Source organism: Tamandua tetradactyla, chromosome 25 (assembly GCF_023851605.1).
Source record: "Tamandua tetradactyla isolate mTamTet1 chromosome 25, mTamTet1.pri, whole genome shotgun sequence".
Taxonomy (NCBI): domain Eukaryota; kingdom Metazoa; phylum Chordata; class Mammalia; order Pilosa; family Myrmecophagidae; genus Tamandua; species Tamandua tetradactyla.
In genome coordinates this window covers 31,446,922-31,474,905 of record NC_135351.1, presented here as the reverse complement: position 1 = coordinate 31,474,905, position 27,984 = coordinate 31,446,922, and the positions used below count along the sequence as shown (strand labels likewise).

The following is a 27,984-nucleotide window of genomic DNA, read 5'->3' as shown; positions in this document are numbered from 1 at the left end:
ATGACAGGCCGTGGGTGGCAGCTCTGCGGTGACAATACTAAACCCGGCTCCTAGATCTTTACAGTTAAAAAAAAAAAAAAAAGTCTCCAACTGTCACCTCTTGCAAACTCGACAGGTCTTTTAACCGAAAATGTATTGGAGAAGAAGAGCATGATGAGAGCAGATAAATGTTTACTTTCAGCATCACTAATCTCCCCTTTCTCCGTTCTTCTTCCAGGGACCTTTGGCTCCTCCCTGCCCTGCTCCCAAACCCATCTCCTCAGGAACAAACACAACTAGACTCAAGGATCTTATCAGTGAAACTTTTCTCAAGTTGTTTCCTTGTTATGTTTCAAATGGTGGAAGAAAGGCTGGTTCTCCCCTTCCTGGCTTTGCCCCTTCCTACCAAAATGTTGACAGGTTCAAGGAAAGGACATAGGTCTTAATAAGGATTATATTTCCTGTCTTTATTTGGCCTAATTCCTACTATATTCTGAACTTTAAGTATCAGAAACCAGGAACTTGTGCAATATCCTGTAAATACTGTTAAAATTATCTTTAACTCTTTTCTTTTACAATTGGAAGTGGCTTTGTTTTGATTTTTTAATTTCTCAGATCTCTCCCTCAACCTCCACCTTGGTCCCATCTAATCAAATTCTACTTAGTCTGGTGAATGCTGACCTGCTAATTATCAAATGATGGAGAGAAAATATTTCCTGTACTAGTAAGCTAGTACAACAATAATGCTGTGTAACAAATCACCCTAAAATTAGGGGCTTAAAACAAGGATTTATTCTTATGTTCATGGACTCGCTTCTGCTAATCTAGGATAGATTCTGCTGGGTAGTTCAGTTTAAGATTCAGGTGGATTTGACTTGGCTCTGAGCTACATGGTGAGTTCAGGTCTACCCCATTTGTGTGTTTTGAACCCTAGAATAAAGGGGCATCAGTCACCTGGGGCAAGCTTTTCTGTTTGGGGAGCACATCATCCAAGGTGTACCCCACTCAGCATCTGATCAGTGAACAGAAACACTGAGAACTATGCATGAGAAAGGATTTAGCCTTTCTCCAAAATTGAAACACGTCTGGTCCAGGAACCAGAAAAGCAAATGATCCAACAGATGAGCCAGTAGACGAGCAATGCACACTGCAGCAGTGCCTAGTGTTGGGCATTGACCTCCACAGCTGAAAGAACACGCTGCTCCTTCACTTGTGCTTTCCAGGTCTCTTGGTATTGTGGCCCACACCAACAAGAAACTATGCAAGGAAGGGAATTGGGGGAAATGTTATTCCAGCTTGGAGAAGGTGATACAAAACAAATCCAGCAACAAGCAAATTTAAAGCCATTGCTTACCTTATTTCCATTAATGATTCCATTGGTCAAAGCAAATTACATGGCTTTTCTCAAGTACACTCTTGTGAAAGTATATTCTTCCCACAGAGAGAGAGAAGGGAAATCACTATTTGCTTTACAGTATTCCAAACTATACTATTTCCTCTTTTCCATTTAACCTGCTGTGTTCTATTAACAACTGCAAAATAAATTGTCAGAATTAATGAGTTAATAAAATGCTTTTAGAAAAAGATAAGAGAAACAATTGAAAAATGAGGTATGTGTGTAGAAGGGAGAGGGGGAGAAAGATCTTGGATCTTTGCTTCTTTGACCAAATACTACAATGGTCGGAAAAAAGGTCACACAAGGAGAAAGATAATAAAGGTGAAAAATAAAGTGTTAATTGCAGCAGTATCAAGAGCCCAAGCCTTTCCCAAGATAGTAACTGAGCAGTTTAGCCAAAGACAGGTTCTTGGTTCTTTTTAAGTAATGGCAAGACGAAAAGATGTTTCACTCAGCTGGGTGAGAAGTTATTCCAATGTGGCCGCCGAGTAGGTTATCTGATGCTGGAAGAAACAAAAAAAAAATGGAGATGCTACATCTCTGATGTTCTCGAATTCATTACACAGTGATGGGGCCTGTATTTAACACAGCTTTCTAAAGTGTTTGGTAATGCTGATTTATGGTTAAAGGCCTTTTTACTATCAGAATACAGACACAGACTTCTGCCTATTGTGGCTCCTCTGACAATGACAAAGGTTTGATTTCTGAATGAAAGCTCATCTTCATTTCTCACCCTGACGGGGAATCCTCAGGTATCACATGAGGCTGGGGCTCCCTTGGAAGGTTTTCTCAAATACCTTACATACCTATCTATTCATCCATCCATCCATCCATCCTCAACTCATTTCAATAAAAAATATGTGGGGGCACACTGAATATCTGATTACAAGCTCTTATCAGATAGTTCAGTCATGAATCTCAAGCCAATACTTGCCTAATGTTTGCTTAAGGCATTTGGAATTTGAGGGAAGCTACTTCATAATCATTTAATCTCAAAGTGTTGAGATTCTCTAACAATTATTATCAAGTAAAATTACTGTATAAAGCAAATCCCTGAGCACACTTCATATGCAGAAATGCTGCACTGAACTGAAAATTTATGGGAGAGTGAACTAAAACTATACTTAACAACCTGGATTGTCACACAATCTCACAAAAGTAATGCTGAGAAAATAGGCCAAATGCAAGAAAGTAAATGATGTATAATCTTATAAACAGGCAAAACTTATCGATTGGTGTTAGAAGTCATGATAATGGTTATCCTGGGAGAAGAACTGGAAAACGGCACTACAGGGAGGGTTCTGTAATGTTGGAAATATTCTCTTTCTTGATCTGGGTGTGGGTTACACAGATATGTTTACTTAGTTTAAATTCATAAACCCATACTTAAGATTTGTGGACTTTGTTGTAAGCATAACAATAAATTTACATCGAAAAAGATTTCATGGGATTGTTTTAAGGCTTCATTACAATAATCTATTTTTTTTCCCTTGGCACAATTTACTATACTTCTTAATAAACAAACTAGTGTAAATACCCATGGGGGGGAATGAATTTTAAAATACGAAATAGGTCAATAAATAGCCAAATAAGGCAACCACTCAAAGGAGCGTATAGTTTTTTCCTTACAATTAAGCCAGTGATTTGCAACTTTCATTAAAATAAATTTCATCTCTAAAACAAGGGACTTTACAACTTGATCTCAATTCAAGTTTCTTTGACAGCTGAATTTTTACAGAAAAAACTGCAAAACTTCAACTAAGAACGAAGACAACATTCAGACACAAATTTACAGTTTCAAAACTATACCCTATACTTCAACAAATAATCACTGCTCATCAGTTTACGTTAATCTCATGGTTCAGAGTACATTTTCCATTAAAATCATTTTTAATCATTCTTTTGTATGTCACGAATAACCTCTAATGGGAATTGGTATATAGTCTCTTCTTGATGAAGACAACACTAGACAGCTGTTGCCTCATGCCTTGATAATGCTGAATGCGACAAAACCAGCAGGACACGTTGAGATATTTCTCCTTGAGTTTTGAAATGAGGAAAATTGCACCACATCTCATTATTCTAAATGCAAAAAGCTACAAAAATATAAACTACGAAGTGATGAATCCATAGTATAGTAGGATATCTGCTAAGGTAAAGTTATAACCTGTAAAACAGACTTTATTTTTAAGATATGAATTAAGATCCTTTAACAGAGTGTGGAAATCATCATTAATGGAGTGCCCGTCTACGTGAGTTACCCTGTATTCTAACCACTGTTCCACTATTGCTTTTTCGTCTACAGTACTCCCCAGCAAATACTGGGGCTTGCTTGACTAGATGAACTGCCACAGTAGTCAATCCTCTCAGACTGGGATCACTGTTTGTTTGAAGAACCGGCATCTGGCACTGGCCTAGCAAACTTATTCCCTTTACTCAACCCCAGAAGTGTCAACTTCACGGCTGCTGCCATCTTCTCACAACAAACTGTTTTTATTTTTCTCTCTCTTTGTAAAACTCTAGTTGAAGATAATACCAACTTTATTATTCAACATCCTGCACACAGGGATTCAAGCAATATGTTTACTTGATTTTAATTTCAGGAAAAAGTTCATTTCTGTAGTCAAGTTTTATTACTTTATTTTGTTAGAAAAATGAAAAACAATATAGCTGACATATTTTCCATTTCATCTCAATTGCCATAAAACTTCAACTCAACTTCAGTGCTCCATTGTATTAACCGATTCATCTCTAGGAAGAGAGATATTACTATCTGTAGTGGTGTGTACCCCTCTGCTCCCACCAAGATATATCTAGATCTTAACTCCAAATATAACCTTATTTAGAAAAAGGTCTTTGCAGATGTTACTAATGTAAGGATCTTGAGATCATCCTGGATTGAGTGGGGGTGCTAAATCCAGTGACGTGTTCCTTTAAAAACAGAAGAGAAAACCAAGAGAACAAAAGGCCCTGTGAAGGTAAGAGGCAGAAATTGGAGTTTCACAACCACAAGCCAAGGAAATGCTTGGAGCTTCCAAAAGCTGGAAAAGGCAAAGGATTTCTTCCCTAGAGCCTTTGGAAGCGTGTTCCTGTTGACGCCTTGATTTCAAACTCTTGAACTTGGACAGAGAATAAATTTTTCTTGATTTAAGTCACCAAGTTTGTGGTAATTTGTTACGGCAGCTTGAAGGAAGCAGATGTATCCTGGGTCTGTATTTACACATTTTACTATACAAAGCATAAATGTACCTTAAATTCTTTTTGGAAGTAGGTCTAAGACAGTAGCCTAACTTCCTAACCCCAATCCCTAACCCTAATACTCAAACCCTGTATATATATATACACACATGGGAAATTCAAGAGAAAGATTTGGGTTCCAAAATTACTTGCTTATTATTTTTCTGATTTAATAGTAATTTCTCACCCCTGGGTTAAAAGAACTGACATTCTTTTGGTCCCTAAAACTTATTCATGAGAGTCAAAATAACTACCAAATTGACAAAGTACAGATTGCTTTGGTCCACAATGTAGGAAAGCAGGAAGGGACACTTTCTGTGAAGGTGAAGTGGATGTTCACCTACAGCAGTAGGATTGCTGTCCATAAGTAGCTGTGCTGTGGCAGTGTTACAGTGGCTGTAAGAGACACTGAATCCCATGAAACTATGAGCCAACTTGTGCCATCAGACACTGAGGTCACAAATACATCTGAACCAGCACACCATGAAGCCTCTGGGTAGTGCTTACCACCTCACCCAATTATCTTTAGGCATGAATACTGGGCTAAAGGAGAGAAAAGACATGGTTCTGGATTTTTGTTTTTGGTTTGTTTGTTTCTAGTCAGGAAGTTCAATTAAGTTCAGGGGTTTATTGGGTCAGTAAGTCAAAGGTGTGGGGCTCTGGAAGTCATAACAAAAAACTTGGAATCATTTAGGATTCCTACCTAAAAAGAGCTAGTCTACCTTCTGCAAGTAGTTAATAACCCACCTATTCATCCCTGTGTGCATACTGGTACATCAAGGACGAGGAAAAAAAGGACGATCAAGACCAGTAAGTTGTTATTCAACAAGGATATGTGTCTCTTATCCTGTCTCATCAATCAACATTGCTTCCAATTTCAAAGTTTATTACCTTTTACCTATAATACTGGTAGTAACAACTAAAAAAAAAGGAGAAGACAAAAGCTTGCATATAAAAGCTTGCATTCTTTCTTGCATGAAAGAATGGTGCCTGAGAGAAATAACTGAGGTATGCTCTTAATAAATCAACACAAACTACACCGTGGTGTATAATTTTAAAATGTCCTTACCTTAGGAGTTGTAAAACTGCAAGCTCAGAAGTTAATGTGATTTTCAGAGATTTAGCCAGTCATTATACTGATGGGGTCACATTTCAGTGACTTCCTGTTTCTTCAATATTCCAAGGGACCAAGTGTCAATTAAGGCATTAACTTTTTTCTTTTTTAATTAGAGAATTTTGTGGGTTTACAGAACAATCATGCATAAAATACAGGATTCTCATATAGTACCCCACCACTAACACCTTGCTTTGGTGCGGATCATTTCTAACAATTGATACCAAGTTTTTATAACTGCACTATTAATTAAAGTCCATGGTTTAGCTTAGGGCTCAACGTTTGTATAGTGTAGTTCCATGAATTTTTAAAAATTTTTGTTACCATTTATACATCTAATATTTCCCCCTTTTAATCACATTCAGATATATATTTCAGTGCTGTGAACTGTGTTTACAATATTTTGCTACCATCACCACCATCCATTACCAAAACATTTCAATCATTCCAAATAGGAACACTGTACATTAAGTCTTAATTTCCCATTCCTTATCCCCATTCCATTCCCCTGGTAAAATATATTCCAGATTCTGACTCCATGAGAGTGGTAGTTAGCGTCAGGTGTCAACTTGGCCAGGTGAAGGTGCCTAGTTCTATTGCTGTGTATATGAGCCAATGGCATGTGAACCTCATCTGTAACTGATTACATCTGCAGTCAGCTAGGAGGCGTGCCTGCTACAATAAATGATGTTTGATTTAATTGGCTGGATGCTTAAATGAGAGCGCTCAATGTAGCACAGCCCTAGCAGCTCAGTATACCTCATCTGAGCACTGGCAGCTCAGCCCAGGCCTTTGGAGATGCAGAAAAGAACCACCCCAGGGAAAGCTGTTGGAACCCAGAGGCCTGGAAAGAAGGCCAGCAGAGATTGCCTTGTGCCTTCCCGTGTAAGAAAGAACCTCAGTTGAAATTAGCTGCCTTTCCTCTGAATGAAGAATTATACACTTTTAACTAAATAAATCCCCTTTGATTAAAAGCCAATCCATCTCTGGTGTGCTGCATTCCAGCAGCTAGCAAACTACAACAGTGAGTTTGTTCATTCTAATTATTTCAAAACAGTGAGATCATTCAGTATTTGTCTTTTTGTGTCTGGCTTATTTCACTCAATATGATGTGTTCAAGGTTCATCCATGCTGTCACATGTATCAAGACTCCATTCCTTTTTACAGCTGAATAATATTCCATTATATGTATATACTATATTTTATTTATCCATTCATCGATTGATGGACACTTGGGTTGCTTCCATCTTTTGGTAATTGTGAATAAAGGGCATTAACTTTTATTTTCCCCTTCTTTTGGTGATGATTTCTGGTACAGAAAGAAAAAGCCTTTGGGATATGTTCACTACATAAATCACTGATGACACTTTCCTTAGTGTGTATTTTCTGGTGTTTAGTAAGATTAGAGCTCCTAAGATTAGAATTCATGACACTCATAGTGATCACATTTATAGGGTTTCTCTCCAGTGTGGATTCTTCAGTGTTGAACAAGAGGCCTGAGCTCTTGGCAAACTTCTTCTCATACTCACTGCATTTATATTGCCTTTCTTCTGTGAACCTGCCCTCATGGCATTGTAACTGGCTTTCATACTAAGAGGTTTTTTCACACCCAGGAACCTGTAAAGTATCCCCGTGATATGTGCTGCGGATCTTTTTGTGGGGGGTCCATCCTTACAATAAACTCATCCCTTCAGAGCTGCACACTGTTCACACCTCTGACCTTGATTCCTGAAACAGTAACCGATCTTCCAAATGTAATTCACTCTTTCCTACTAAAGCAATATGATGTGACAGAATTACTAGGAATTTCAAACATATTCAGTAAGACCAGGACACAACAATTATATGACAGATCAAATGTTTTCATTCAATCTGTACTATACATAATAGAGTAACATTACAAAACTACTGGAATGGATGAATGCCTAACCCAAATGGCTATTTAAACCTACATTCTATAAGGTATCTAAAAAATAGAATCTGGGAGTCATCCTGACCCTCCCAATTTTCTTCCTCCTACAGGTAACCACTATTATTAGTTTCTTGTCTGTCTTTCCATATGTATCTCCATACATATACAGTGTATTCCAAATATGTATTTTTATTTCCTCTTTCTACTTTCTTACACCATATTTTGTTCTGTATCTTGCTGTTTTCACTTCACAATAACCTATGCGGACACAGAGATCTTTCTCATTCTCTTTTTACAGCTGCCTGGTATTCCGCTGTGTTTTGCTTCCTTTCTCTTCACATCTGCTTTTAACTTCTGACTGCTTTGCTCTAGTGGAGTCGGGAGGTTTCCCCTACAAATCAGTCACGAAGTTTGTAGTCACATGGACACTGCCCTCCATGGCTTAGGAGCTGCACCACTGCTAAATGTTGCTGTTCTATCAAGGTTCCTCTAAACATAAAACCTCACTCAGTGTAGTGGTCAGATGCCCACAAACTCCTCAAAACGAGTCCAGAAAGATGGTTATCAATGGAGCATGTGGTATCAGCTGCTCTGCCCTTATTATCAAAATATGAGGAATCTCCAAACCTCACTTGTTCTGCAGCTGGCTCACACTGGAATTATCCTTTCCAGTTTGTGCCCCAGTATGTCTCCTTTTCTCTAATACTCTCCCCTCACAGCCTCAAACCTTTGGTAGTGACTTCAGGCTAGTACAAAGGATAAAATATAAACTTTGTGCAATCGATTATCTACTCAGAACAAGGCTACAGAGATGTATATAGTACCTTTCTGAGCAGCCATCAGACTGTTTGACATTTTAAACTTTAAAGAAAAGCTATCAAGGAGAATGAAGGAATATTTACTCTCATCTTTCAGACCAAAGAAAGCAAAAAAAAAAAAAAAAAAGGGAAGGGGAGAGGAAATGTAATATGGATTTTAAAAGAAAGGTATCTATATTCATTCAGCTAAGTCAGGGCAAAATGAAACTATTCCAACACTTAAAGTGTCAAAAGACCCTCAATCACCAATGTCATAACGCAACACCACAGGAGAGCTGAGGACTCAGGGCCAAGGGGAAATAAGGTCCTCTTCATCTTATCCCATCACTCCAAAATTCTGTCCTGTCAGAAAAGCAACTGAGGGTCACTCCTACAATCAAGGGGCTGCTGGAATGGACCACTAGGGACTGGGGAGACCCGACCCAAGAGACTGGCTGGTTGCAGCTCTTGGCTGCAGAGCCTCTCCCAGGGTCTCTGGGGCCTTGGCAGGGGTAAGGGGGAGGGAAAAGGAAAGGAAAGAGAAAAAGGTAGAGGTGGGAGAAAAGGGGTGGAAGAGTGGAGGATGGAGAAGAGTGAGGGCAGAGAAAGGAGTGAGGACAGAGTCCAGGGTAAGTCTTGAGGTAAAGTGACACAGCACATAGCCCCTCTTCTCAGAGGCTGTTCATTCCAGGGGGTGCATTCAAATCCCAAGGAGAAAGACAAGAGGGGACTCACCTGGCAAACTGAAGTTAGATGATCCAACCGACTGACTGAGGACTGTGTCTGGCCCAAACAAGCTGATTTGTGCAACCAAACAACCTTGCCTCTGGTACTGTGGCCTGCACTAGCTATCAGAGTGGTCCCCCTCTCAGAGGCACAGCGGAGCATGTAAAGACAGGGATTCTACTCATTCCCAAGAAGGCAATTTACACTTCTTAATCTCTTTTAATCTTGCCGGGTAGATGATATAGTCCTCCTCTTACATATAAGAAAAACGAGAAGCTAATACATTTCCTGAGAGGAAATTTATTGCTTTCTTATTTTTCTTTCATCAGATAACTGATGAAAGAGCCGAAATGAAATTTGGGCCTAGACTGGCCATACTCAGTCCTAACTCCTTCCATACGCCACTTTATGGCCCCTTAGGATTTAACACTTAAGGAGTAGGCCCTAAAATCATTTGTAAATTTATTACCATTCTAATAAAAAATACCAACTTTTCAACTTGTTATAAGCAGATTTTAAAGTTCACATGAAATAATCAACAAGCAAAACTACCTGGGAAAACACTGAAAAAAGTGAACAAAAAGGGATTTTTCCTAAAGGATGTTAAACATCTTATAAAGCCTCAAATAAACAGCGTGGTACTGGGGAGCAAGGCCGACAGCCAAATGGAATAGAAGAAAAAGCCCAGAAATAAATGCAAACAGATGTAGAAATTTAGCATAAAATAAAGGCAGCAAAATAGTACAAAAGGATGAGTAGACTCCTCAATAAATGCTCTAAGAAGAACTGGGTAATCACTTGGTAAAACATTAGATGGAATTCCTACTTCACTCTGTACACAGAGATAAATTCCAAGAAAATCAAAGTTGTAAATGTTATAAATGAAGCCATAAAAGCACTAGAGGAAAACACGGGAGAAATCTCTTATAAAACTCTAAGTATAGATGACCCCAAATCCAGAGGTCATAAATGAAAAGATTGATAAATGTAATCCACACACAAAGAATCAAATCTCCTGCAATGGAGAACAAAAATAAATATCCTAGCCAAAGTCAAAGACAAAACATGAAAAACATATTTACAATTCATATATCATACAATGGGTAGCAAAGACAGAGCTCCTTAATAAAAAACTGTGGAAATAGCAGAGTTGAACTAGATGCCCTCCTGCTCCAGCTTTACTCTGAACATAACCTTATTCTGCTTAGTGTTCACAAAGACATACGTATCTTGATCCCCTTTTTTGTTTTGTTCTGTTTTTTTTTTAATGTCTTCTCAGGCCCCTTCTTCCTAGAACCTCCAGAAGACCACAGGAACTCAAAGTCTTACACTTACAACTCTCCTGTAGTGGGAAGGTCCCTTGTGATTGACATAGCGGTGGTATACTCTTTGGTGGGAGCTGGGGAGGCAAGTATTCTTCCCTCTGTCCCTAAGCTGGCATTTCTTGATTGTGTGCAAGAGCTGAGACCTGGAAGAAAAATTAACCACGTGAACTTATGAAGGAATCATTTTTTAAAAAAAGTAAATAAGCAGAACTAAAGGTAAGGAGAAGAAGAAATAATTACAATAAACGTATTTATAGCACTTCCTGTGTCAGTACTTTTCATGTAACAACTTCAGGTAGGTGCTTTTATTGCCCCCATTTTACAGATAAGGAAAGAGGTATAAAGAGGTTTACCGACTTGCCCAAAATCACAGGTACTCTGGCTTCAGATTTACATACTTAAAAAGTAGAAGAGAAAAAAAGATTAAGAATCCCTAAGAGACAGAGAAGCGTTAAGATGACCATAAATACCTCTCCCTTAGCACCTACTGTCAGGATTCATCCAACTCTCACTCCAGATCCTCCAGTTTAGCCAGTACCTCTCCCCCTCCCTCAGTGCTGCTCGCCAGGTCTGGTACTCCTCAGGCAAAATAGGAACTGCTCCTTGATGGGTTTGTCTGGCCTCAGTCAATGTCAACTGAACAGAGCATCGCTGACCCAGAGCATTTTCTGGTAACAGAATCCTTGTAACCAGGGAAAACTATTCCTCTAAAGATGCAGCCATGCCAATTTTTCTGTAACTGGAATATCTACAACTCAGCAGGTTTCTTTTGAGGGCCTCTTCAGGAACACTTCTGTAAATGAAACATTTTACTCAAAGAAAAAGCAAAGACTGTCACAGCTGTTACACAACTGAGGTTTACTTGCGAAAAGAGCACAATGTCAAATAAGGGGCTAATTTGCAAAGATGGGCTGTCTGATATACTGGACAGCAGGTAAAAAGCTTCACAGCAGGCCATGGTCCTGTACCACAGGAATCTGCCTGACATTGCCTCTGAGCACTACCAGAGGAAAGCTAGGGGTGGGTGGGTAGGTTATGTCATGAGAAAAGCATTGTTGTTGCTAGAAGGCAACTCTGGCCTTGGCGTGGATGGAAAAGTGACTCCCAAAGGGAAGGGCGAACATTTTACTGCCAAGTAGAAAAATAGGACATTCTGCATTCAAAAGGTAAGGTAATGGGTACAAAAGGTAAGGGTACACTTCTGCTACATTCAGAGCTCTTAATATTTATTCAGTTTCTCCTTTAGTTTGAAAAGATTAGCTGCGGGTCTGTGGCTCCAGAACCACCAGTGCCACATTGTGGCTGTGATTCAGTGACACTCTCAAGACCACAAGAAAGATCAATGTTATAATTGTGATAGGGAAGCAGTCCCAACCCTGACCCCAGCAGCACCGAATCGCGAGGAGAAGTCCTCCCGGGGAGAGGTGATCTGAAGGGCTGCAGGTGTGCAATGACCACCCGGTTGCCGCTGTGTGAACCCAGACCAGACCTCCGCAGCCAGAGAGCCATGGCCTCCAGTGTTCCAGGCCCAAAACTCTGCCACCTCTGGCACCCCTGGGCCTGGAACTACCCTGGGCGTCCCCAGGCCTGGCACTCCCCCCAGAGCTCCCAGGGGAGGACTCTCCACCATACTTCCTGGGGCAGACCCAGGAGCATGGTGCAACTCTCCCAAGCTTGCCCCATGGTCCTCTGACTGCCACCTTCTGGTCCTACCCAGGCACCTGGGCCCCAATTTCCCAATTCACCCCCTCTGCAGGTGGCTTTTGCTAGCTGAGTTTCACCCCGGGTAGGGCTGCCCTTGAATCTTGGAATTTAAAGAGACTGAAACTGGGAAAAGATATCTTTAGTGAGAGTTCTACAGAATTCCTAAAACTGACCCACAGGGCCACAGAAACTAGTCATTAGTGAACTGAAAACCGACATAATATTCCTGGTGCTCTCTTGAAGCTGAGGGACTAGATACAACGGCTTTCAAACATGACTATGATATGGCAAAATCTCTTGGACAACTCAGTCATGTATAAACGAATTTAACACAAGACAACACATTCAATGTAGATTTGGATATACACCTAATAAAAGGAATATTTCATTAAAATGAAACAAAATTTGAGGCACAAAATATGAGCCCAACCTAGGACAGGGCATAAATTAAAAATATACGAGGGATAGAACGAGGGGGAATAACCAGCCAGAAAAGAAATGGACAAAGTCTCAGGCCATCTGAATTCTACCATTTAACACCAACTTAATGAGTGACCTATAAAAGCTATGTAGTTTCTTTGAGCATCCATTTACAGAGTAATGTATTGGAACACTAAATGATCTCAAAAGTCACTTCCAAATCTAGCATTCTATAGCCTAGGAAAAATTAAACACAACAAAGCAATGCAGTTATTTCCCTAGCATATTACACATTTAAACTCATTTTATAATGGGATGATTCTTTCTAAACCTGTTGAAGTACCATTGAGCTGCAAAACGAAACTGCTTTAGAGGCCTACTTTAAACTACTTAAATTAGGAAATCCCATTTCCCATTTCCCTATATATATATATATATATATATATATATAGTATCGACATAGTACATTAAAAAACTTTTAAGTGGAAATGGGTTTTACTTGGCAAAGTGACAACAGTCTGGCTTATTTTTTTCTTAAGGAGTTGTTAATTATTCCTGTCTTGAGTCTACCCATAGGACTGCTAAGAATCATGTGCAGTTCCCAAAGATATATCTTGTTACAACCCACCCTACTGAGAGAAAGCGCCTAGTGTTTTGCCTTTGATGCTATCATAATGAACCAAGTTGTGGTAGGCTGAAACTAGATTTGTACTCCTGAAACACTTTCTAGTGACATAGGGATGGTAGCACATCTGAGGTTGAAAGCAACCTTAAAACATCAGAACAATTTTATTATGCTTACTTCCATCATTACCCTGACATATATGTTGCTGTGAACTCCAAACATTAAGGCATTTTTTTCTTTTATAATCTTAAAAATCACAAACTTCACACTTAGGATTCTTTTAAAGCATAGTACAGCAAAATTTTCTAACTGCAATGCTAGAATGTCCTTTCCTCTTCCATTCACTTTAAATACATCTCAACCAGAGTTTCTCAAGCTCAGCACTACTGCCGTTTTGGGTAAGATAATTCTTTGTTAGGGGGACTGCTCTGTGCACTGCAGTATATGCCTGGCCTCTACCCACTAGATGCCAGTAGTAACCCCTCACTCACAGTGATTTTTAGACAACCAAAAATGTCTCCAGATATTGCCTAATTTCTACAATTAAGAACCACTGATCTAACTCCAGATACAAAGTCTACTCTCAAGGAACTTTTAACACAGTAGTGTAAAGAGTTTCCTTCTTTCTTTTTTTAATTAATAAATAAACCTAGACAAACAAATGAAGACATTCTTATTTCAGCTCTTCATGCATCTTCAGCTTCACCCTTAGCTATCGTTTCATCCTAACATACTATACTCTGGAAATAGGTCTGTATTTTCTGAGTAGACAAAATGGTAGGAAGAGATATCCTTAAAAACAGCTTAAACATTTCTTAGATAACACTACAAATAATCCACACAATAATTCAACAAGCATTTATTAAACGCCTACTGTGTGCTTAGCACTGTACTAGGCACTACGGGGCACAGACATGCAAATGTTAAAGTTATTATTCCTGCCCTCAAGGAGCTTACAATTTAATTTTAGAAATAAATACAAATGTAAAACTACAGTACAGAGTGCTAGAAAATAATTACAAAGCAACACATTAGTAAGTGCCTGTACCACAGTACAAACTAAAAAGATGAATGCTGAGACAGCACAGAAAAAAGGGAGGTCTCAATGTGAAGCGAGGTCAGTCAGGGAGAGTTCACTCAGGAGAGAAATAGGATCTAGGCTTCGAAGGGAGTGATGAACATGAGCTAGGGCCAAAGAGAAATCTAAGTAAAAAGGAATAATACGAAAAAGGCAGGGAGGCAAGGGCTTATAAGACAACAGTCGAAGCTTAAACATGATGAATCAAGGAGACTATGCTAGAGTAATGAGGCTGAGGCAGATAAAGCATGGAGGACAAGATAATGGAGAACTTGAAACACCAATGCTGGACATTCTTGAGTAGGAATGTGGGACATCATGAAAATGGAGTTTGAGGAAGGTCATGTTGGAAACTATATACAAGATGGGGATCCTGAGAGCAAAGAAACTGGAAAGAATTATAGTTACCTGGCCTCAGATGATGTGGATCTGCATGGAGGGCAGTAAGGGGATGGTAGAATTATAAAAGATCCAGCCTCAAGGGGAAAAACGATTAAGATTAGATTGACATAAGAGGACTTTGGATATGGAGAATGGAAGGCAGAAAAAAATTAAAAGACTACTTTAAGGCTAGGATAAAAAATGTGAAGAATACAGACTATATTCAAGGTAAAGAAGTTAAGCAATGACATTTAGTTGAAACGAAAATGGTGCTTGAGTAAGAATGATTTCAATTTTTAAATAACAAGTGCATAGGTACTTGTAGAAAATTCCCACATCATGAGATAATTCACAGGGCAGGAAATATTAAGTTATTCAAATACAAAATGAAAGTGTAAACAATCAAAATGGATAAATAGGAGTGAGAATAAAAAAGGTAGAGAATAAAATTAATATGGGAATTATTCTCAGCGGGGACAATGAGAAAAAAGACCAATAATGAAAAGCCAGAAACTGGAGAAAAATGACTTGAAACAATTCCACAAGCCAAAGGAGAAGGTAATTCTTGACATGCAGGGGTAATTAAACACATGAAATTATAAATTAGATCCAAAGAAAAGGCCTTAATATTTATCCACTGGTGTCCTGAGGATATTTCAGTGGTGTACTGGGTTCAAAAGTCATAAGAGGTTTTAAGAGCAGATTAATGAGGAGATGAGGTTGAACAACGGATGGACTTGTTTGCAACACCAGGAACGATAGGGGAGAGAAAGTAGAAATGGGCAATGAAGATGAAGGTTTTTCACATTTTATGCTGTAAATGAACTCACTTTGTCATCCTAACTATCCATCTGCCTGTCTTGGCAAATACATATTTCATTTCTACCATAATTTTATTTTCTCTTGGGCAGTTTAAACAGAAATCTATGTAAATTTGTAAGTTAACTGCTTTATCCTCCTAGTTACTCTTTTAAACATGTTTTATTTGGACAATTTAGCTTTCCAGTACTATTAAAACATGAAAAGAATTAACATTCAAAGTTGATAATAATACAACTTTATAGGGTTGATATAATTACAACCCTAAATGCATTTTCAACCATCTTCCAGTAATTCGAATGGATTTGTACTGCATTGTACATTCTCCTATCTAGTATCATTTATGATGAGGGATAAGTATTTTAAAAACAGCTTTCCAAGGGTAAGGTGCTCAACAGAGACAGTATATGTATAGCACTGTTGTTAAGAGCATAGACTCTAGAATCAGACTGTGTAGGTTAAAATCCCTAATCTATCATGTAACAGTTGTGTGATCTTGATCAAACAACTCAACTTTCTGAGTCTCAGTTTCTCAACTACAAAACGGAATAATACCTATCATAAGCATGAAAAATGCTTAACATAGAGACTGGTACACATTAAGTGTCCAATAAATGTCAGCTATTATCTGGAACTTCAGATTAAAGTGTTCCATATGGGAATACAACCATCACATTCTGGCACTGCCATGTGAAAAATTGTGAAAACTAAAACATCTTTCCTAGTACTACATTAGAATACAACAAAGGTACGGAAGAAACACCTATCATGCTAGCCCTAAAACAAAAAGCTGAGGATGGGAGAATTATTGGTGAACAGTTCATTTTAGATTAGAAACAGAAAATAAAAGTTTGCAGCATAAAGGAGCATAATGCATGTTATGCTCAGATAAAATGAAATTTAAATCATTCATACTCAGAAGCTCAAAATAAGGTCACTATTGATCAATGTTATTTTAATGCTAAGAATGGGAACTAGGAACCATGAATCAGTTTCTTTCTACTTAGGCAAAACAAACAAAAACAATATTTTTCTATTGTTTTACCTCATTTGGCTATTTTTATAGATGTGTTAAATTACTTCTGATAGTTCTCTCAAGTCACAGTCTTTTTGCACATGCACCCTGGTATAACACTAATCTTTTTTATCATGTTCTTGCTTTTCTTTTCTCTCAATTTCTGCTATATTCTTGATAATTCTGAGACTTAAGTAATATGTCTACACATTACTCTGGGTATTGATCCCTAAAAAGAAATCAGTGGATACATTTATAGTCATTTCAATATGCTGCTCTGCAAAAAGAGCTTTTATTAGAAGGTAACTATCGTCTAAATTATGTGGCAATAGTATGTGTGTATACTGTCTCTGACAATGTGCCCATCCTATGTAACATTTGCTCATAAGGAAGCACTAGCCCCAGGAATAAGTAATAAAGAGTCTTAAAGAGTAAGGCACAATCGAAGCAGGAGAGTAAGAAGCTAGAGACAACCAGATTTACTTTTTCTGGTTTCCTGAAACTTCAAGTACAAGGGAAATCAGGAATGGTGATCAGTGGGTCAAAAAATGCAAAGGGGGGTAAGAAAATAAAGGGCAATGGAAAGGATTGTTTTGGAAAAGTTAACCAAGGAGATCAGGATGACAAATGACAGGTGAGTACCAAATGATTTAATGAAGTAGGTACAGATAACCTTGATGTCCATCTTAGTGGTCAAGGTGAGCCACAGAGGGGTGAAGCAGGAATGTTATAAGGAAGGGACTTATGATCCCAAACATGGACCTCTATGGTGTAAAATTTTAAGAATGATTTTAAAAATCAATCATAAAATAACATGATTAGTAAGTGTTATCCTTCCTAGTCACAATGTGAAATTGTGTTACTTCTCTTGGAATTTCCTTCAGTCCTATAATACATTCTTTTGAATATGCTTACGGAATCAATTCCAATTTTGAGAGTTGATTTTTGGAAATAGCTAAAAGTTATTTAATTTGAAGTCTGGTGAATAAGTGGGTAGTCAAGTGGTCAAACATGAGATATGATTATAGAGTAATAGAACTGGTTTTCTTGTATGGTTTATTAATTGGTAATTTTGACAGTGTTTCACATATTTGCAGGAATGGTAACACTACTGGAGTAATAGCGCTTAAAGGAACAACTGACATTTGGATATGTAAATTCTAGTGTGTTACTTTAAGCCAGATTTATTATTTTATACATTATCCTTCAGTATACCGAAAGCCTCAAAGATGAAATATGCTTAGTGATGATAAGATTACTATCGTGTCTTTGCTGGTAAATTGGAGACACAGATTACAGACGGAGGTCATGAAGATTCAGAAGAACGAGGAACTTTGAAGTACTTGACAGATTACCACCATGTATATTAAAATTGTAAAAAGCTAATGGCAAGAAACAGAATAGAGAATGATGAGCAAGCTGCTGAGGCCATCTATAAAAGTGGGTTCAGGGTAATGACAAGAGTTAATAATCTAGTTAGGTAGTTTGTGCAGGCTGATAGGAGCTAGAGAGAACAGTACTGTAATGGGCCATAAGGGATGCGTTTACATTTTTTACACGGATTTTTAGGTCTTTTTCAATGACCTCTGTCTCTTCTTTCTCCCATGTGATGCCATAACTAGGACAGTGCAAGTATCTATTTGTACAGCGGCTTACAGTGGGGAGGTAGAAAGGAGATTCAGAAGTCTCCAAAAGATACAACTACCCAAGCTCAAGAGCAGCTGGGCTGAGTCTCCACTCACCTTTCTCTGCATCACTCCCACAACCAGCACTAATGCACCCACTTCCTTTGCTGACACAGGTACTGGGACTGTGGGTGGTGAAGCACACAGGTGCTCAATGACTCAGTGGAGTCAATGAAGGTAATATATGAAGAAAAATTCTGGAGTGCTGTTAAAAATATAGCATTCTGAATTTGTGTGGGGATATGGATTTCCACTGACTAAGGAACATCAGAATAAAATAAACTGTGCACTTTAAGCATAAATAGCTTAAATGTCTGTAAAAATTTTCCTAGAACTAAAATCTTAGAATGCTAAATACTAAGTGTCACACAGAGACTACTTAGAACTTCAGACTAGCCTTAGATCAAATTAGGGGCACAAGGGCACCTTCAGAATAAATGGGAGAAGGGAATAAGAGAAGACGATAAGTAGAGGAAATGGGAGATGACTCTCCCAAACCTATAGCTACTCACTCTAAAGATAAAATTAAGTGCCTTGAGCCCAGGACAAGAACTTGCTGTAATTCTATTTTAAGTCTCTAAAGCATACATTAGGCCACTGGGAGTTCTCCATTAGAGAGCTCTCAACACAGTCAAGCCAATGAACCTAATTCAAGGCACTGGACCCAAACTACTGAAGAGCTATTCTAACTTTTCCACCACTACTGATTCTGACACTAGATAAAATTGTAATGGTGACAAACTTTCTGCCTTTCTACTACACTGAAAGGCCTCACCAGTGTATGGTGTCTCTAATGTTGAATGATGCTCAAACTAAGACTGAAGCCTTTGCTAAACACCTATGGATTCAGATTTTTCTCCACTGTGGATCCTCTGATGACGAATGAGACTTGACCTCTGAATAAACGCTTTCCCGCACTCATTACATTGATAGGGCTTCTCCCCTGTGTGGATTCTCAGATGCTGAATGAGGCCAGTATTCCCATTGAAAGCTTTCCCACATTCTTTACATTTATAGGGTCTTTCTCCGGTGTGGATTCTCTGATGTTCAATAAGGCCTGACTTCTGACTGAAGGCCCTCCCACATTCATTGCATTTGTAGGGTTTCTCCCCAGTGTGACTTCTCTGATGGCCAATAAGATGTGAGCTCCGCCTGAAGGTTTTCCCACACTCATCACACTCATAGGGTTTCTCCCCAGTGTGGATTCTCTGATGTCCAATGAGGTGTGAGCTATGACTGAAAGCTTTCCCACACTCATTACATTCATAAGGTCTCTCCCCACTGTGGATTCTCTGGTGCAGAATAAGTCCTGCACTCTGACTGAACGCCTTCCCACACTGATTGCACTGATATGGCTTCTCCCCAGTGTGGATTCTCTGGTGCAGGATCAGGCCTGTGTTCTGACTGAAGGCTTTGCCACACTCCTTACAGTGATAGCGTTTTACTTTGTTGTGGATATCCTGATGGGACAGAAGGGCTGATCTGTAACTGAAGGCTTTACCACACACATTACACTGATACGGTTTCTCCCCAGTGTGGATTCTCCAGTGTCGAACGAGGCCTGAACTCTGAGCAAAGCTCTTCCCACATTCATCACATTTATGTCTTCTCTCTTGTGTGGGATTTCCCCGCTGCCTCTCTAATCTGCCCAGAAGGTCTTGGGCTTCTCCATGCTCAAGACCCCTGATAACATCCCCGTTGCATTTGGCAGCTGTCTCTCCATGTGCTTGGATTCCAGCCGATATTACCTGTTTTGTAGCTAATTCCCTGTTCTCATTCCTGGTCTCACCACCTGAAATACAAATGTAATAAATAAACATCAAGACAATGTCAATTCCTATTCTCTATGCTAGGAGAAAGGAATCAAAGACAAGGGGAAAGGAAAATACACATGGATCATGTAAAGCTTATATATGACTCCAAATTCACTTCATAATATGGGAAGTATGAGCAGTCAAGTAGAAGTACCTGTCAATTGGGGAAAAGGTGCCATGAAAATAGAGAAAGACTAAAGTAGGGAAGGGATCATCTAAGGATAGGTGAAAGTTAGGGACTGGGAAGGGATACAGAACTACTAAGAGATCTAATGAGTGAAAAGTAATGGACAAATGCTCCGAAGAATGATTTAAAAGGATGTTTAACAGGCCTAAGTGAGAAAAATCTACATAAAGATTATATGGCAACTGGGAGTAGAATAAAGGTGTGAATTCAGAGAGTACTAGAGAGACATCAATTTCGAACTGGCAAACAGACCAATACTCAATTACAAGTTGTAAAGTAGGCCCTGGATTGGAGAACAAACAGTTACATTTTAGAACCGAAAATGACTCAACATTGCATTCTCCTGTTGGATCACAAGTTTAAAATCAAGCAAGTTTTTCAAAAAGTCCAAGCTACCTCCCATGTAAAAAACAGACAGACGAGAACCTTAAATGATAGTAATCAATAGAGCTTTCCTTACCCAGGGAGAACATGCTTCTGTAATTCTCTGGCCTGTTATCTCTACACAGATCCCTCTGTGATGGATCAAGAAGCCACTCCTCTCGGATAAGGGAGACAGCCATGTCTTCGATCTTCTCTAAAGTCTGAAGCAAAACAAGATCCCCATTCCACAGTTCAGGCCCAATGTGTCAGACAGATGCACTAGTCTGTCTGACACCTTAGAACAGAATTTAAGAGCAGGAAGTGTATAGTGTAAAGGGATCTGAGTAGCTTGGAAGAAGAAAATGAACCAAATTTACTGGGTAAAATCAAGGATTTATCATTCTCTGTGCAAAAGGATTCAGGGTGATACTTTGGGTGCACTGCTACAAATAATGCCAAGCAGAGCAATGGGGGTTGAGGAGCACAACTCACCTGGAAGCCTGCAGTGAGAAGTGCAGCTGCCATCTCTTGATCTCCAGGGTTTTCTTTCTGTGAAGGAACAGGACTCTGAGCAGTAGAGATGGCTGAGAGAGAAGAAAGGAGCTATACATGAGACAATCCCTGTACTATAGTATGGTACCAACATTAACTCAACCCAAAATTGTTTGTATTTCAGCAGATATGTATACCAGAGACTTTGTGTATAAAGCGCTGACATCTTGGACTCTGAGGGGCATAACCATGGGTGCCCAAAAAATATCTGCAACCTGAAGTTAAACAGAAAAACTTAAACAGGAATCTTTTTCCTGAAATCTTCTATTCTTTTGCTTTTGTACCTACTTCTATCCTTTTGCTTTTGAACCTACTTCTATCTTTTTGCTTTTGTACCTACTTCTTTAGGTTGTAATCTCTCAGCACACTGAATATGAGAACCAATGTGTCACTGTTACCTTTCTGAAATATCTACCTTGGCTGCCAGCAACTGCTTCCTATACATACCAGACAGCTAATTACCCAACTCAACACAGACTGTGGAGTCTTGGGTAACAAGCCTTAGGACTTTCAGATAAGAACTATATTATCAACCAAAAAGGTTTCTATGCTGCTTCTATGGAAATATTAAAAATCCATGTATTAATTATTCCTTCTAGCCTCCAAATTCTGGAGCAGCTAGAAGGAAAAATCTGAGAGGATGGTATGGTAGCCCATGACAAACTCTGGGATCTGTCCTGTAACTGCTTGTTGAAGACTGCTCTGAAAATTATTGCTTTTTTCTTTCTTTGCTTTGTATATATGTTATATTATACAATTTAAAAAGTGAAAAAAATCCACTTAGGTAGAATAAACGTCTATAACCTGCACAATTAAAAATGGCAAAATGCAGAGGAAGTATCAGATGAGACTGGAGTATTTTGTTCTACAGGAAAATAAGGACATTCTCAAAAAAATGATGGAGACATGTCAAAAGGACAACAGTAGCTGGACTGAAGGGATGTACTCTGGCCAAATTTGAGACAGTTTAAGTATCAAAATAGAAGAATATTTATGAAATAAAATAAGAATTTCAGGCCATGTTGCTAAATAAAATAAAATAAAGTTAACTAGGAAAAGAATGCTCTCCCTTACAATGAAAAACAACTAATAAATGGAGAAAGAATGACAGAGTTAGAAAAACCACCAGTCTGTAACCATTTTAGCAAGCACTGATTTAGTCAAGAAGCATCAATGGATATTTAAAAATAGTGTTTTGGCAACAAAAGTTTGATGAGGAACAGAATATTTACATAGACTCGAGAGTATCTCCCCACAAATAATTTACTAATGTCTAAGGGAAAATAGCAACTTTACAAAGATTAACCTGACAAGAGTACTCTAGCAAGAATATACTTAAGTCACGAAAGTTGACTTCACCAATAACAGGATAAACTCTTGTTGTGTCCCTCAATATCACTTCTGCTATGTTCCTGCTAAAAATGTACAACCTGAATTTAAACATGAGGATACATCAGATAAACCCAAATTGCAGACCATTCTACAAAAAAAATGACCTATATTCTTCAAATATGTCAAGATCATGAGAGACAGTAAACCATTCCAAATTAAAAGAGATGTAAGAGACATGACAACTAATAACCATGTGTGATCCTGGATTGGACTATAGACTAAAGAGAACATTATTAGGACAACTGGCAAAATATGAACTGTGGACTAGATAACTGATATGATTTATCAATGTATTATATCAATTTTTACATTTCCTAATTGTGATGAATTTATTGTAGTTCTCCAAGAAAATGCTATTGAGGAAATAGAGACTGAAGTATTTACAAATAAAGTAGCAAGATGATACCAGCAAAAACTCAAAAAAGCTTATGTTGTAAATATATAATTACATTGAGGTAAGAGATGAATACATAAAAACCCCTAAATTCCTTAATTTGTTCCAGCATTTACCTCTAGGACTGAGAGTTTATATTTGATACCTAAATAAACCCAGATCAAGACTGGTCTGTAAACAATGCTTCTAGCTCCTGGTTGTCCAGAAACTAGACAGACATCCCAAATGTATTTTCTTTCCTCTCCATTTCTCCCCTCTTTATCAATGAAATCTTGCTCCTTACCTCTATCTTGCGGCCGAGTGGTTGAAGCTGAGCTCTCTTGCAGCTGGAGCTGAGTACTTGGAGGCTCTGGTACAGATTCTGAATGCACCACATCCTCCCAGAGTACTCTATGTCCATGTGCACGAGCCGGAACCTAGAAACAATGGGACAGATGGATTACAAAGGAATCCCGTTTGAGACATTTGCAGTGAGTGGTATAAAGAAGAGGACTAGGGTGGGCCACGGTGGCTCAGCAGGTAAGAGTGCTTGCCTGCCATGCCCGAGGACCCGGACCCAGGTTCGATTCCCAGTGCCTGCCCATGTGAAAAAAAAAAAAAGAAGAGGACTAAAAGCACATCTACAGAAATTCATGATGAGGGAGGGTCAAGAAGAAGCAGAATTCCATTTATTAGCAATCATTTCTGCTCAGCGATTTCAGTGAAGGAAAAGATTTCTGCTGATGCCTTCCCTGCCACATGAAACATCAGTATTTAGTGCATCCCAGGTAGAGGAAGATAGAGAATGACAAGCAGAAACTTAAAGCAGTGCTGTTCGGTGGAAAGAACTTTTGATAAGGAGCTAGGAGACTTGAATTCTGGACTCAGTTCTACTTTTTAACTCTGGGAGTGCCTGAGAAAGTCATTTAAGCTCCTTATGCATCAATTTCCTTTCTGGCAATTGGGAACACCAATAGAGGGGTATTCTGAGGATAAAAATTACATTTATGTACTTTACAAAACTAAAAAACAAAAATACTACAAATACATCTCATGCCACATTATAGCTGCAACTATTTTTAACCTCATCCAACAGAAACCTATGCTCAGCATTTATTCTCACACTGTGGTGTCAATGTCCCTCCACCCGGATTCCAGGACTCCCAAGTTGCACCATGCACACTTCCTTCTACTTACTGGTCGCCCTAGTATATCAATCTGTCTTTCCAAATCCTCCAATAGGGTCACCACCTCCTCTCCATTTTCTAGCTGATGTTCCTTAACCAAAGTCTGGAGCTCCTCGGGCAGAATGGTCAAGAACTGCTCCAGCACCAGCAGCTCCAGGATCTGCTCCTTGGTGTTCAAATCTGGCCTCAACCATTGATGGCAAAGTGCCCGGAGTTGGATCAGAGCTTCTCTGGGTCCTAGGGTCTCCTGGTAGCATAACTGCCTGAAGCGCAGGCGGAACAGCTCTTGGCCAGGAGGGTTATTTTCATGCAGACTAGATTCCTGGTCCCAACCATGATCCTCCTCTACCTTGACAATTACAAGGTCCTCTTCAGGAGCCTGTTCTGGTGGGGATGAGACTGAAGGCTTTCTTGATTCTGCAGCCATTTAGGGCTGGCAAAGCTCAGAAGGCTTGTTTCCACTACCTTCTTTATCTTCTTTGAGGAGAATCTTCCAAACTCCTCTTCTTTAAGGTCACTTCTGAGGGTCTGAGAAAATGACGATAGGGTTAAGAGAGGCCAAAGGCCATAGTAATTTGCTAAGATATCTTAACAAGCTTCCTTGAACTTCATGGTTCAATAATTCAAATGTTACTCTCCCTGGACCTCAGAAATAACTCCTTACATATTTAACTTTCTGTCACGCCAGCCATGCCAAACCTATCTGGGGAATAACCCCTTTCCTTCTGCTCTTGAGGATGTGAAAAACAGTCAGGAAATCATGCAGACTGAATTTAATTTAAACTCTGTATTTAAAGTCAGCTGGCCCTCAGTGCTGCTCACTGACTGCCTGTAGTTTCCTACATGAACTGTACTAATCCGTCTTCACACAGTTCAGCTCTAAAGCTTTCTCTCTCAAAAGATGAGATCAACTTGCATATAATCTAGCTCTAGTTACACACTGTCAAGAGTTGTCCTAACACTTTCCTCTTCTCCATTTCAAATTCATTACCCTACCAGTGCCCCACATCTTCCATCCTGTCAAGGCTAACCCTGTATTGTGGATCTTGTTTCCAGCTCTAGAACTTTCTTCAGAGTACTGGTCCACATTGCCAAAGAACATGGATACCCTGTCCACACCTGCAATCTCAAAATCTAATCCCATTACTGACCTTCCAGAAATAAATGAAACCTTCTGAGTCTGTCATCTTTTACTTAGCATAATACATATGAATTCATTAATGTTGATGCATATATCAGTAGTTTATTCTTTATATGGATGCACATTTGTTTATCCATTCCCCAGAGTAGGGATGAGTTGTTTCTAGTTTCTGGTGATTATGAATAAAGCCATCATTAACATCTGCATAAAAAATTTTTATGTAAATGTAACTTTTCATTTCACTTGGGTAAATATCAAGAAGTAGAACTGCTGAGTTGTATGGTAAATGTATATAGAAAATCACCAAACTGTTCTCTGAAGCGGCTATATCACTTTGCATTCCACTAGCAATCTATGAGAGTTACAGTTGCTCCATATCCTGACAAGTACTTGGTATTGTCAGTTAAAATTTTTATTCTAAATTTTAGACATTCTAATAAGTGTGTAGTGGTTTTAATTTGCATTTCCCTACTGACTAATACTGTTGAGCACCTTTTTAATTGCTTATTTCTTGTTCATACAGTTTCTTTGATAAAGCAACTCTTCAAAATTTTTGGCTAATTGGGTTATTTTTTTAATTACTGAGTTTTGAGAATTCCTTACTTATTCTGGTTGTACGTCCTTTATCAGATATGTGACTTGCAAGTATTTTTCCCCACTGTTATCTTTTCATTCTCTTAATGATGTCTTTTGAATAGCAGTTTTTGAAGTCTAACATCAATTTTTTTTTTCTTTTAGAGACTTTGCTTTGGTGTCATATATAGGAAATCTTTGCCTAATCCAATGTTACAAAGATTTCCTATGTTTTCTTCTTAAATTTTTTCATTTAGGTCTACAATCAATTTTGAATTCATTTTTATACAGAGTTTGAGATATGGATGGAGGTTTTTTTTGTACTTCAATAGTCAAGGATTATCTTTAACTTTGTGAACTGGCCATCTTATAATAAATCATCCTAAATAGTAGCTATAAAATGTTTTAAAGTTGTGTTTACCATTCAAGAATTTGATATTGTGGATAAGGCAGTAAATCAATTTACAAGAGTGAAACTGCTAAATCACCTAATTACCAGAATTCTTCACAGTTTATCATACCAAATCAGGCATCAGGTCTTGTCTATTCCTGTCCTGTTTACTCCTTTTAGTGGCTTATCTTCCATTTTTCAGTCTCTTCCTTATCTAATCAGCCAGTTTTGAGGATTATAACCAATAACTGACCAAGTATAAAGATATACCTACAAAACTAGTACAGTACGTACTAATGTTTCATATGGTTTTATGTATACACATCCATATTAAGTTGATATGAAGACCTTTTGAATAGACTGCTCCTACATACCACACTCCTAAAGAAAATCTAGCCAAGTGTGTTGATTAAAGTGTTGTTTAATTCAAGTATATGAATTAAAAATAAACAACTTTAAGGTTTCTATTGGGTCTCAAATGCTATAATTCTGGGAACTACTGAACTACTGAAGGCACACCTCCAGCTTTTAGCAGTATTATTTTTTCAACAGGTATAGAATGCTTTTTTTCTTTGGACTAATAAGTCTAATTTCAGAAATGTTTGGGAACTCCCAACAAAACAAAACAAGAAAGATATTTCTCAGGCATCAAAGATAATGAAAAGGTAAGTAAAGTAAAAACTGCTTTGTAGATATCTCAAATTGCCTTAGCTAAATGTTTTAACAATTATCTCACTTTACATTTAACCACTAAGGAAATTCAGAGCATGCATGGATTTGCTAAAACAAAAACTGCTGCATAAATATATTTAACTGATCTAATTAACTGAAATATGGGCTGTTTTTAGAGGTGGTGGTGATGGCAGTGTTAATGAAACCTGGGGAAAAAAAAAAGCTCATGACTGAACTGAGTTTTGGAAATTATTTTCCAAGTATCTGCTTTAGTTAGTTTTATTAAACAAGGTATTCTGAATAAGGGAGGATTCTATACTACCCAGAAATTGTCAAAAATGTTGGTTTTTTTGGTACAATTATCCAGTCAACAAATGACCATTTTCTCAAAATATCTTCAAAGCAGAATAATTTAACAATATTAAATGGAAGGTGTCCATGGGTAAAAAGCAAAATACATCTTAAAAAAAAATCACTTAAGTGAGATTTTATTGTATTTGAAAGACAAAACCGTTAAGTGGAAACAATTCAAACGTGGAATTATCTCTACAAAAAGCTAACGGTGAGGGGCCGTTTCTGTTTTTAAACAAACTAATGGACTTCAAAATAACATCACAAAACGATTAGCGATGAAGAAAACAAACTCCAGGCCAGATTCCCAGCAGGAAGTTTGGGGGCGCGTCTGGCCTGCACTGAGCGCTGGCATTATTAGGCTGGGGCGAGGAGCCCGGCACGGGCCCCACCATCTGCCCCCCGCAGTTCTCACCTGCGGCCTGCGCAGGCCACAAAGCGCCTACCTTTCTCTGGCCCGGCGCGGGCCGTACTCACCGCGAGTTCCGGAGGCGGAGAGGAATGGGGAGGGGAAACTGCAAAGGGCGGACGGACTCAAAGAACGCCGAGAAGAGAGAGGGAAAAGCAGGACATCAAGCAGAATCCTTGAGCCACTAACTTCCAAACCCGCGGAGGCCGACAGCGGCCGTCACGATCCTGCCCCAAGGCGCTTCCGGAAGCTCTCTAGGACTCTTGGAGGTCTGGGAGCTCTATGGTCGGGCTGCCCGGGGTGGTGGGGCACTGAGCCCCTCACGGGCGGTAAACTGCATCTCGGGTTCCTGTGCTTGCGCGTTAC

The 27,984-nt window shown here is 38.8% G+C and overlaps 1 protein-coding gene and 1 pseudogene across 2 annotated transcripts; both read right to left on the bottom strand.

The window, feature by feature from the left end:
* Positions 1 to 4: 4 nt before the first annotated feature.
* LOC143669291 (eukaryotic translation elongation factor 1 epsilon-1 pseudogene) lies at positions 5 to 13,049 on the bottom strand (annotated as a pseudogene).
* On the bottom strand, positions 13,045 to 27,877 carry ZKSCAN8 (zinc finger with KRAB and SCAN domains 8). 2 transcript variants are annotated; one of them, XM_077143927.1, is made up of 6 exons: positions 27,687 to 27,877; positions 24,092 to 24,609; positions 23,199 to 23,331; positions 21,070 to 21,161; positions 20,675 to 20,798; positions 13,045 to 20,005 (listed from the first exon to the last, which is right to left on the bottom strand). In XM_077143927.1, exons 2-6 carry the CDS (start codon positions 24,506 to 24,508, stop codon positions 19,044 to 19,046), a joined length of 1,728 nt encoding a protein of 575 aa, XP_077000042.1. In that variant the 5' UTR covers positions 24,509 to 24,609; positions 27,687 to 27,877; the 3' UTR covers positions 13,045 to 19,043. The 2 variants fall into 2 exon arrangements, with proteins under 2 accessions (XP_077000042.1, XP_077000043.1); XM_077143928.1 differs by having other exon boundaries at positions 24,431 to 24,609.
* Positions 27,878 to 27,984: the final 107 nt, after the last annotated feature.

Excerpts from the sequence above, each read along its gene's own strand:
- ZKSCAN8 (XM_077143927.1), bottom strand. The coding sequence starts at position 24,508 with ATGGCTGCAGAATCAAGAAAGCCTTCAGTCTCATCCCCACCAGAACAG. Across the intron at positions 23,332-24,091 it reads TTGATATACTAGGGCGACCA|GTTCCGGCTCGTGCACATGG; the intron begins GTAAGTAGAAGG and ends CATTGTTTCTAG. Across the intron at positions 20,006-20,674 it reads CAGAAGCATGTTCTCCCTGG|GTGGTGAGACCAGGAATGAG; the intron begins GTAAGGAAAGCT and ends TTTGTATTTCAG.